Source organism: Anser anser (assembly GCF_964211835.1).
Source record: "Anser anser genome assembly, chromosome: Z".
Taxonomy (NCBI): domain Eukaryota; kingdom Metazoa; phylum Chordata; class Aves; order Anseriformes; family Anatidae; genus Anser; species Anser anser.
Window position 1 is genome coordinate 50258995 of NC_139723.1, and position 11947 is coordinate 50270941.

Genomic DNA, 11947 nt, shown 5'->3' on the forward strand with positions numbered 1-11947 from the left:
ACTGAGGCTAGAACAAGATGCTGACAGCATGTCTTTGCAAAAATAGGGCTCCATCCGGATTTTCTTCTCAGGGTATGGAAGTAGTGGGAGTTCAGTGAATTGGTTTCTTAATTTAAGATCAGAACTATTTTTTTCATAATTTAAAATTATATACATATGCCTTTCATCCATATGAGTTTTATACAGTTTTATATTTTTAAGCTGCAGTTAGCATGCTATGAAGAATGCACTGCTTTTCATAAAAATATATATATGCATATGCACACAAATATATGTGAAGAACATTATCTTCTACATCTACATGTGTTGTTTCTTGTTGATTCCCACAGAGATTTTTCATTATTTTCATTAGACTTCAGTAGATTTAAATTTTTGGTCCTGCAGAATAAGTTGCCAGTTTCCTACTTGTAATCCAACAATGTCATGAGCATTATGTAGAAAGTTATGGCTGATGAATCTTGAGTATAGTTCCTGCAAGCCAACAGCAGGACCATGTTCACTTTAGAACTTTCATTGCACTCCTCTGCCCCAGCATGTCAGACACGCAGTCCCTATTTTTGATTGAGAACTGCTGAACTCTTTGTTTTGGTAGGTGATGAAACGCTACTATCTCTGCTGTAAAGGTCACTAACTTCTTAGCTTTTGTTGTATGAAGCAAACTCACTTCAGTCCTGGGCCCCTAGACAAAGTCAGGAGTTGATGGTTCTTTCCTCCCTTAGCTGGAAGGAACTATTTGAAAACTGTAAACATGAGTGTGGGTGAGATGGAGGACTGGTTAACAAGCATTAGCCAATGCTTTTGCAGCATGTAGCAGCACAGAACGAGATGAGTCTACTCCATAGCTGCTTGTTCACTTGCGTTATGGCAAGCACCAGGACCATTTGCCCATTTGATAACCAGAGTAGCTGCTGATTACATTGACCTACTTGTGATAAGTGATGTTGCTAATCATTCCTTATTATGAATTCCAGAGGCCTTTCAACATTTCTAAATAGAATTCAAAATGATTTGTTATGCAAAAGGAAGTCATCTGTTTGGATCCAGAAATAGTATCTGGTAGATTCTACAGAGGATGCCACACTTGCTAAAAATTGTAAATCACTGTGAAGAAATACTGAGGCAAGGATCTGCAAAGGTGTTCAAATACTAAAAAAATCTCTTTTCAGTTGAGCCAAATTACTACTCAGACCTAAGATCAAATAGGAAAACACAATAATTGTATTCTGTGTTAAAATATTGTTTTAAGGGGTCCTAAGTATTAAATGAGAAGTTTTAATTCCCACCCTGTATTTTGTGGGGGGTTTTCTTGTTTGTTTTTTTTTACAGGTCCATGCAATGCAGAATGCAGTAAAGTAGGGTGTGATGGGCCAGGACCAGATCATTGCACTGACTGTCTGCACTACTACTACAAATCCAAGAACAACACACGGTAAGACCAAAAGAAAAAATCTTCACAGATTTGTCAGTATGTATATTAACTTCCTTTCCTCATCTCTTTGCTGCAGTCATGGATTATTAATTTTCCTCTGAATTTGACAAATTTTCTTAGGAGTTGAGAAAAAAAGAGCTAATCAGAATTTCAAGTACAGCATTCAAACAAGATTCCCTGATTATTTCCCCATCTCTTGATATTTTTTCATAAGAGGCTATATATATATATATAAGTGTGATAGCTACTACAGCTTTGGTGACTGAATTTGAACAAGATAGAAAGAGGTGTAGATGGTCAAAAATGATACTGTATGACTGTCTGACAAGGCATTTGCCAGTGAGATAACATATGCTGCAGGGAAAAAAAAAAGCTGAGGCAGCCTGATGCAATGCTTTGGAGGGTTACATGATCATTAGAAAACATGTGATCTTTAGAAAAGCATCAATGCTGAGAAATACTTCTGCTTTGCAGTCATGGTCCAGGAATGTGGTGGCAGGTTATTTCATTAACGACTCTGCCTTCTCTTCCCTGCTGTCTGCAGGATCTGTGTTTCGACCTGCCCACCTGGTCACTACAATGCAGACAAGAAACGCTGTAAAAAATGCTCACCCAATTGTGAAACCTGTGTTGGAGGCCATAGTGACCAGTGCATGACCTGTAAATCTGGCTACTACCTGAATGAAGTAACCAATAGCTGTACTACCAGCTGCCCCGATGGGTTTTACCTGGATAAGAGTCAGTATTTCTTATTGTTTCTTTATTGTGGGCTACAGAATTGGATCTGGGGAGGTTGCTGGAATACTTATAAGCAGGAAAAGTATGTTGAATGCATCTATCTCTTATCCTATTCCTCTTATTAAATTGTTGCTAAGTGTCATTAAGAATCTCCTCAAGAATCAACCTAGGAATCTTTCTTGATTTTAAAAATCATGCTTAGAGGAAAGATGTCATTTCTGCTTGTGGCTGGGAGTAGGTAGCAGAATGATGGCAGTTCAAGAGCGAAGTCAGCTGCAGGACTGAGAAGGTTATCACTACTCCAGAAAAGACAGGCAGATCATGAACATGAGGCATTCCCTTTTCCCATTCTCCCACATTTGGATGCTGTGACACCATGTAGAAAAGGCAGCTGAGAAGTTAACCATGGTCACTGAATTGGAGCTCTGAGGAAAATAGGCTCCTGGGATGTAAAATGTAATTGCAGTTGGCGTTTCTGACAGGCTTAAGTACCTGCAATGATGTGATGACCCAAGAGCAGTAATTCCCTGCCATGTGAGATACCTAGCTTCCATTTCCTTCTGCGATTGCCACACCTAATTTCTAGTTTTGCGTAGCAAAAATACTTAGACATATATTCAAATGTGCTTAAACTGCACTGACTTCAGTTGGGTTTAAACACATGCTTAGAAGACAAATATGTGCTCAAAGATCTTTGTTCAACTAGATACTTAACCTTTTATTACCTGCATTATGAAGCTGTGTGTTCATTTTTGATGATTAGTAAAAGCAGGTACTACTTTAATTTTTCCATTTGTCACTGGGTGAGAACTACAGTGAAGGGAATTCCCTTCTACCCATTCAAGATAAGTAGATGAAAATATAAGATTAAGTGGAGATGTTGGTTATTTATTCTTAGAGAGGAACGTAGCACTGCATCTCAAAAGGGCAGGTCTAAAGAGAGAAAGAGACATCTCTTAAAGTAGGGAACTCTTGAGATGTGAAGGCAAATGTCAGTAACTTATATCTCAGCTTTGTTACGATCAGAAGTGTTTGTGCAGGTGTGTCCTTGAATACCAAATCAGGTAAGACACGACAGGCTGTTTGCATGGAAGGCATAGGAAGTAAATTGCAGGATAGTTTCTGGAACATATGGCAGTCATTACTGCTTGTCCCCCCTATATGAAAAGAGGATTTAAGTCCATATTAAAATAGTGAATTTAAATATCAAATGTTTACAAAGATTTTTGAACAACCTCAAAGCATGCTATTTCTGTAAGGGCAGAACTATAACTTCAAATGTTTAAAAATAAATTAAACCATCTGATGGCTGATGGAAAAAGCTAATGACAGGCAGAATTCAGCCATTTTAGTCTAGCTAGCTGCTTCTGTTCCAGATGTCAAGCTACAAAACAGTAAGTCATGTTTTATGTCCATATAATTTTATTAAATATAACTGACCAGAGTTTTCTGGGCTGTTTTCTTTTTTCCTTTGTAGATAAGATTGTTTGCCGAAAATGTAGTGAAAACTGTAAGACATGTGTTGAATTCCAAATCTGCACAGAATGCAAACATGGTCTAAGGTAAGGAAATGATGGATATCACTAAACGCAATAGCTGAAGAGGCTTAGAAGTCTGTGGGTATGCAATGAAGAACATCAGATAGCTGTTTAACCTTGAGTGGCCCTCATTTCATGTGTTCCGTTGCTGTTTAGGCAGTAATATAGTATTTTTTTATGCTACTGTGTGCTGGTTTGGCCAACAATGGGTTTTTAGAAAACCTTTCATTTCATGTAAAATAAAAGTCACAGTCATGTGGAAAGCTGGCTTTTTTTTTTTGTTTTTTTTTTTTGATCTACAGTGTGGCAGTCAAGGATTATTTTAGAGGTAGACCTGATGAATCATATTAATCTTTCTGATTCATTCTTGTGATAGTTAGAAACTATTTTCTTATCTTTATTGTGTTTCTTCGTACATCCAGCCACTCACTTATCTCAAGTACCTCAGGCTCAATTCTATTACACTGTAGTGTGCACATTATTTTGAACAGCAGTGGATATTTTTATTTCATAGGAGGACTTAATCATTTCTGAAACTGATAGGTAGAACCCACAAAGCATCAGTACACATTTCAAGCTCCTTTATGAATGAATGACCTTTTGATCCAAGCAGCTAAGGTCAAAAATCCTTCAAAATTCATGAAGGAGTGTATGTTGGCTTTATGCCACAAAAAATATGAAGTCAATATTCAGTATCTGTAGGGGTTCTTCTTTCAGAATATGGTGTTCTGCAAATGTTTTAACACTGAGCTTTTACATTTTGTCAAAGTGGATTTTTGTCTTTCAGGTAGTATAAGCTGAAAGTTGTTTTTCTCCAGGACATCAAGAGCTAGATTCCTTTACATTTTGTAAAGGAATTCTCATTTCTGTGTATTTATATTGCATTTATATTTTTCAAGTGCTTGCACAATTTTTATTACAGATATCTCTTATAAAAAAAAAAAAAAACAGACCCTTTGAAGAGGAAGTGTGATCTAGTGGGAAGGAAAGCATGGGACCAAATCTGAACATTTCACTCTTTGTGAAATATGAGTATCTGCTTCCATTTAAAAAAGTAATTAAATTTGCAGTCCATGTTAAGAGTTTGGAGAATTTTAACAGAATCAACATGACCTTCTGTGTATCTGTGAAATTAAATTAGTAAAGTAGCAGTTCAGAAGTTCCTATAATTGGCAAATACGTCAGAAGAACCATATTAGTGACCTTATAGGACACAGTCTCCATAGAAAAGCTATGTCTCGTTTTCTGTATTTCTCAGGAACTAACTTTACATACTTCCATGTCCATTAATATCAGCTTGTAGCACCGCTGAAGAAATAGACAAATTTATTCTGTGTGACAAAAGAAGGAGCAACAAAAGTTTTAAAAAAAGAAAAACATATTTCATGTTTTCTTGGGCAATATTAGCAAGCTCAGACTGGTTTTTGGTAACGTTTTCAAAGAACGCCATCTGTCTGGGCATGAAAAATAAGTGGAGTCTCAAGACCCAGAACATGCACTTCAGATTCCCATTGTTCAAAACTTCCTGCATTTTCTTGGCAGAGATGTGTCTATGGGCAGGATGTATCTATGGTTGGGACTTGGAAGACATTGATTCCAGTTCTGATCCTGCTGTTGACCCATTAACTAAACTCAGGCAAATGATTAGTTTTCCCATCTGTAAAAATATGATAATGCTACCTGCCTTGTAAAGCACTTTGAGGTGTGTGGCTGAGGAAAAATAGTAAGAAAAGAGGTGTTACATTTGTTGAATTGCTAATTTATTTTTTTCTGAACTGGGATCATAGACACTCCAAAAGTTCCAGCAGTGCTGAGCACACAAAACTTTTGTTTTATCCAATCTATAAAACAGCAATAGCTCTCACATAAGGTGATAATCCCTAGAGCTGAAGAGCGTTTTTAGAGAAAGAGCTCAATTCGGTGAAAGCTGAGATTCCACATCAGATGGCAAACATGGCAGAGAAGTCCTACCTTTAAAACAAACAAACAAACAAACAAACAAACAAAAAACTGTTACTCAGTACCTTGTGCTCCTCAAAAGTACCTGCAGGCAGAATACCTCCATCTGTAATCTAGACAAATCACCCATGTCATGCATAACTGCTATTCAGTTAGGAGATTTTAAAGGAAACTGCTATGGCAGAAAGAGGTGGTGATTTCCTTGTTTGAGAATCTGTTCTTGGTTTGTGTTGTAGAATGGTATCAGGAGATGCTGCTGGTCTTTCAAACAAAGTATGAGGTCTTGTTAACAAGTCCCTTAGTATTTTTTTAATGCAGTGGTGCTGACCCTGTGTCAAATTCCTCATGGATAATTGCGTTTTACATGCCTGAGTTTTTAGGACTCTGGCATCTTTCATATTTTACTGTCCTCTACTACTTGGTAGTACTTACAATGAGTTTGTAAACAGCGTCTGTGTTTCACCATAGATGAAACTGTATTTCATTCCCACTTGATGTGATTGCTGACTCTAAATTTACACAAATATGACCAGTGAAGGAAGCAATGGATCCTAATCTATGAGTTGCACTTTTTTTACAAGAGAACTGCTGGTTTGTGAATGACCTTCTTGTCTTTTGGTGCTGTTATCTGCTCAAACATTGTGCTTTTTTTTTTTTTTTTTCCGTTTTTACAATAGTTTGCATGGCACCAAATGTGCTATCCGCTGTGAAGATGGAAAATACCATAATGGTAGGGAATGTGAACCGTGTCACCGTTCCTGTGCAACATGTGCAGGTATCTGAATAGCATTTATCTGCATTGTTTCCTTTCCTCCCTAATTTTAGCTCTGATTTTATCTTTTTATTGTTACTACATTCTAGTTACAGTATAATGTGCCTGCTGACATGTAATTTCTTAATTCTTTTGATAGTTCTTTAATATATCTTAAATATGGCAGACTTGTTTCAGTTAACATGGAAATCTAATTGAAGGTGTGCATACATTCTTTTTTTTTCTTTTTTTTTTTCACTGTAATAGTGCTCATTCTAATTTCCAGTAATGCCTTCCATTTTCTTTCTGGATTGGAAGAACGATTGGATAGATTTTATGGCATGTATGGAACTACCAACATACATTTCTTTCAGAAAAATACTGAAATTACGTAATGTGCTTTCTTCTAACCATATACCTTTATTGTTTGATGTTACTCTTTGAAAGAAAGTAAGGCAAGTAAAACATGGTCTCTAAAATTAAGATAAGGTTTTGCTACAGATAGAGTTGATGTCTGTTACAGAATAGGAGGAACTAACCACTAATATAATGTATTTTCTCTGGGGTTTAAGGTGGTGGAGTAGACGCTTGTATAAACTGCACACACGGCTATTTTATGGAAGATGGGAGATGTGTGCAGTCCTGCAGTACTGGTTACTACCTTGATCACTCCACTGAAAGTGGATACAAAAGCTGCAAAAGGTATGATCTGTGGCTAATGTGTCTGATGTTCAGTAGTATGTTAGCTATTATTGTGTTGAGAAAGATAATACTTATGAGAACAGAAAACACTGCTGACTTCAAAAAATAGGAAAAATGTGCTGCATACTAAGCAAATGAAGTAAAATGTTGGTTTTTGTTTTGTTTTATTTTGTTTTAAATTTTGAGTTATATTCATGCAGATCATCTGAAAGTATCTTTCTAGTAATCACACATGTCCTTCACTTTAAAAAGCCTATAGTGAAAATCTGAGTAGATATGCATAGAAATGTAGAATTTATAAATCTGGCAGAGGATCTGTGTTTCCCAATAACAAGCCAAAAAAAAAAAAAAAAGAATCTATGATTTTTTAATATCAGGTTAATTACTAGTAATAAAGAGCATTTCAGTTCTTCAGCTGTATAGACATAAACATGACATAAATATATTAACAGACTTACTGTCCAGCATAGCTCATCTGAGTGTACCAATAGGTAGATAAGCCTCAGAGAAGGTTGTGCTGTGCAAAGAGGGGACATACTTTTCTATTTCATTCTTTGTTAAACAAATACTACTTGTTGCCCTTTGGAATTGTTTATTATTGACTCACATTGAGCTCAAGGCAGGAAGGGAATCACCATGTGTTACAGTTTTCCAGTCTTCCACACACAAAAAAAAAGCAATCGATACACAGTGAAAATCTAACAGCCAGAAGGGCGATGAAATGACCGGGAAGCAGCTCATTCTTTTCCATCCTGTGGCTTTGAGTTCATCCCTTGCTGGTGTATGGATGCACTATCAGCTTAATACTTCTGTTGATTACTTCTGCATAGTTCCTAAATACTAGAATAATGCAGATATTTAGTTTCAAAAAAATGTGAATAAAAAGTGGTTGGAGGACAGAAACAGGACTGACTTGCAGAAGGAGGTCTTTTTTTTTTTTTAATTATTACCATTGTTAGAACAGCTGATACCTCTGGAAACAACAAACAAGCCCTTTGCAGTGCAGAAGCAGCCTCCTGGGAACTCTTGTATTTGGTGAGGCCATAAGGCCAACCCTAACACTGTCTTTCAGATGTGATGCCAGCTGTTTGGACTGCAGTGGTCAAGGAGACAGAAACTGTACGATCTGTCCAAGTGGCTACAACCTAGACTCTGGTGTCTGCGTAGTGGGAACAGTCTGCAAGGATGGTAAGTGCAATTCTCTGAAAAGATCTGTTTTACCATTACTGCTTCTTTTACATGTATTGGGTTCGGCTGGTCTCTTTTTATTTGTCAAATTCTCAATTTGAGTTCTACACTACTTTTTACTTTTTTCAGGCTTGTGAAAAGGAGAAAGCCACATAAGTGTGCATTAATAGGATTAGTCATATACACACCTGAATTTTCCTAAAATAGTTCCCCCCCTGGCAGCAACCTACTTTTGCTTCCTTTTCTGTTTTTCAAAAGACATTGCTTTCAAAAAAAATTTGTATGAGGACCCTAGCGTACTGTCAGTAGAATCACATTTATTTATTTCACCACTTTAAACCGTGAAAATGCTGATAAGTAAAAAGGATCTTAAGTACCTGTAGTGTTACTTGAATTATGTGAAAGGGTAATGAGAAAAAAGAAGAACAGTGGGCGCCAACTTGTAATGGAGACTTGAACTTCCTCCAAGCTCTCTGAAGCAATGAAGGTATCATTCTTATTGCATGATTGGCTTCATTATTCACTAATACTCATTCCTTTCAAAAGTCAAAATTACAGAGACACTGGGATAGCATCATGCTTCTCTTAAAATATTACTATGTGAATTACTTGTAGATAACAACCCAACAAGTGCTATCCAAGAGGAAAATCACACCAGAACAAAGCCCAGTATTAAGCAGCGTGAAAGATACCTGATATAAAGTGCAGTAGTACATGCATATACATACGCAGACAGTTTGGTCTTTGTTACGGTAGGGTTAATCCATCCTCATTTGTCCACATGCAGCTTCAGCTGGGTGCACACATACAGTTGCCCAGGACTGGGGACACCCTGCCTCGGTCCTGTCTCCCTGGTTCTTTCAAGTGAAGTTGCCATGACAAGGCAACACCTGGGCATGTGGGCCATGAGGTAATTGCAGTGCATCCTGCTGGATCCCACCACATGGTGTGTGCTCTCCACAGCCCAGGGTAGCCAAGGAAAGTACAGAAGTCTTTCCCTCTGTTAAGTTACCAAGCATGGAGGGCCTCATTTCGCTACCTGACAATTAGCACTGGGTACGTGTCTAACTCACTCTGCAGGATGTGCATTTCTGTTGAAAATGTTTATTCTTTTTCCATGGTTTGACTGTTTTATGCTTTTGAATCATGAGAATCGAAAACAAATTCCTTTGCTGTAAATATCACTGTTTTCTAATTATTCTCTTTCTAATCTTTTTTTTCCTTTTCACAAATGGATACCAATCATTCCCTGTTGGACCACACAATATCTCTTCCTGAAAAAAAAAAAAAAATGCTGTTGACTGAAATTCCTTCTGATGGACCAAATTTCCTACTTGCTACCTGCTCCTGAATGGTCTCTTCAACCAAATCTGCCTGTCTGACCAATTAAACCTCCCTCCATTGTACACACCATGCTCTCCAAACCTTCAACTTCCCCTTCTTCTCTTGCTGCTGCCCTCCGGAAGCCACGGAAGAGTCCTGGGCCGAGGGAGGATTCTGTATGCTGGTGAAAAAGAACAATCTCTGCCAGCGGAAAGTGCTTCAGCAACTGTGTTGCAGAACATGTACACACAAGGGGTGAACTGACACCTCCCAGAGTCCTCCTGCTCCTGTAGACTTATAGATTAATCTGTATTATTGAAAAAGGAAAAAAGAAAAAAAAAAAAAGCCACCTCTCTCTCTCTCCCCCCTCTTTGTCTGGGGAGATGGTGAACTGTTTGTTGGAACTTAAATGGAAAAACTACAACACGCCTACCTTTCATAACTGGGTGTTTAGAGCTGAGCATCCAGGATCGCAGAGTCAGTATTGTGTGACCAAAGCATTTGATGCCAAAATTAACATTTAACTCATGATTTGATTTCTTGTCAACCTTAGGATTATTCCTGTTTTTTGAAGGTCCTTTTTCTTCCCTTTTTTTTCCTGCTTGTTTCCCCTTCAAGTTTAAAGAGTGTTTCAAGAACACACACGTTTACACGGATTAAAACTAAACAACACAAAAAAAGTTTGCATTAGTCTTTTTTGTGCTATGTGAATTGACAGGGGGAACTTCAGGAAATGAGTCCCTAAGGGAATCAGAAACATCATCAGCTGCAGGACTAAGTTCTGTCCCTTTCGCACCAGTATTTAAAAAAGTAAAGTGATCATTTCTGCACACATTTCTTTCCTACTTCCTCTGCTGTGTGCTGTTTTTTGTATCACATGCAGTGTGTATATATGTTTTGCCCAAAGTGGTTTTTTTGGTCATATAGATCTCATTTTTAGACAGCTAGCTTATTAACAGATATGCTAGGATTTTTATTTTATTTTTTTAAATTGTAAAGGCTATTTCAAATAAACTTAAAAAAAACTTTGTTCCTGTTGTGAACAAGTTCGGAAGAAACTACTCTTGGTTTGTGTAAGCAAGAGTAATGTATACATGGAAATCAAAACTTTGCTAACATGTAAGGAGTAGTCATAAATTATTGTTGTCTTGTAATGTTCACCAAAAAGGGGATATTATCATGCAGATATGTGGGGATATTTCATAGTGCCCATACAGAAATGCCAGTGTGACTGTATGTGACAGAATGTGTTTACAGGACTGGATTTATAATTGAGCATGTAACACTGTGCCAAATACATCTCCAGGGGTAATTACGTATAGGGCAATAAATCAACTGTTTTCTTGATGTAACAATCGTGTCTTGATGGGCCTGAATCTGCTTTTAACTGCTGACAGTACAAATTTCAGCAGGAATAATCCTGCTGAGGCCAATAGAGTTACCTCATTGTAAACCCATCCTGGGTGGTAAGAGAAGTAGGCTTCTGCCTTCTCTCTTTACCCAGGTACACAGCTGTCAGTACAAATTTCTGTTTAATATGTATTCATCAGCTTCACTTAGCATGCTGTTTGGAAGCCATTAATTTTAACGAAAAATAGTAAATTGAACTTTGAAGATACTGTTTTGGGGGGAAAATACTTAAAACGTGCAAAGTGTCTCTCTGTTTTCTTTCCAGGACACACAAGTAGAAAATGTATTGCAGGTGTTTAAGCATGTAAATGTTAGAAAATAAAGAGAACCTCCTTTCTAAATACCAAAATGATTGTGGAAGTTTTACAAATGATGGATACAAATCTATAGAAGTAATAAGCCCGCTTTTCCAGAGAGCAGATAAACTATTACAACCCATGTCTGGTTCTGTATGACAGGGGGCCTGTGAAGCTCCTTTGGTGCCCATCACAGATTTCCTGCTAAACATGCAAAGTTATAAGAATTGAATATGTGCTAGTTTAACTACTAGTCTGTTACTGCCTCATTTCTCAATATAACATTTTTAACTAGAACATAATGCTTTCAAAGTTTAAGTTAATATTATATATATATTATATATAAATATATATTCATAATTGAGATTTAATTATGTAATGGATTGTAAAGAGTTTGTTTGGATACTTACAAATGCCTCTAACACTATTATAGAGAAAAAATTAATATCTTTGTTTTCTTTTTTTTAAAAAAAAACAACACATTGTTAAATCCAAATTCATTTTTACTGAAAAAAATACTGTACATGTGTAAAATGTTCAGTTGTTATTTGTAAAATAGGGTAGTTCTGTTGTAATTGATATCGGCCAAAATCAATGTTATTCCATATTTTAT

At 36.9% G+C, this 11947-nt stretch overlaps 1 protein-coding gene across 1 annotated transcript in view; it reads left to right on the top strand.

The window, feature by feature from the left end:
- The window catches only part of PCSK5 (proprotein convertase subtilisin/kexin type 5), a gene marked incomplete at its 5' end in the record, with an annotated part of 197611 nt that extends 185664 nt beyond the window's left edge, over nucleotides 1-11947 (top strand). The window contains 7 exons of the mRNA XM_083817086.1: nucleotides 1327-1429; nucleotides 1974-2167; nucleotides 3645-3729; nucleotides 6342-6439; nucleotides 6988-7117; nucleotides 8190-8305; nucleotides 9772-11947. Coding sequence (XP_083673212.1) covers nucleotides 1327-1429; nucleotides 1974-2167; nucleotides 3645-3729; nucleotides 6342-6439; nucleotides 6988-7117; nucleotides 8190-8305; nucleotides 9772-9887 — 842 coding nt within the window. The 3' untranslated portion in view covers nucleotides 9888-11947. The remainder of the gene's footprint in view (nucleotides 1-1326; nucleotides 1430-1973; nucleotides 2168-3644; nucleotides 3730-6341; nucleotides 6440-6987; nucleotides 7118-8189; nucleotides 8306-9771) is intronic.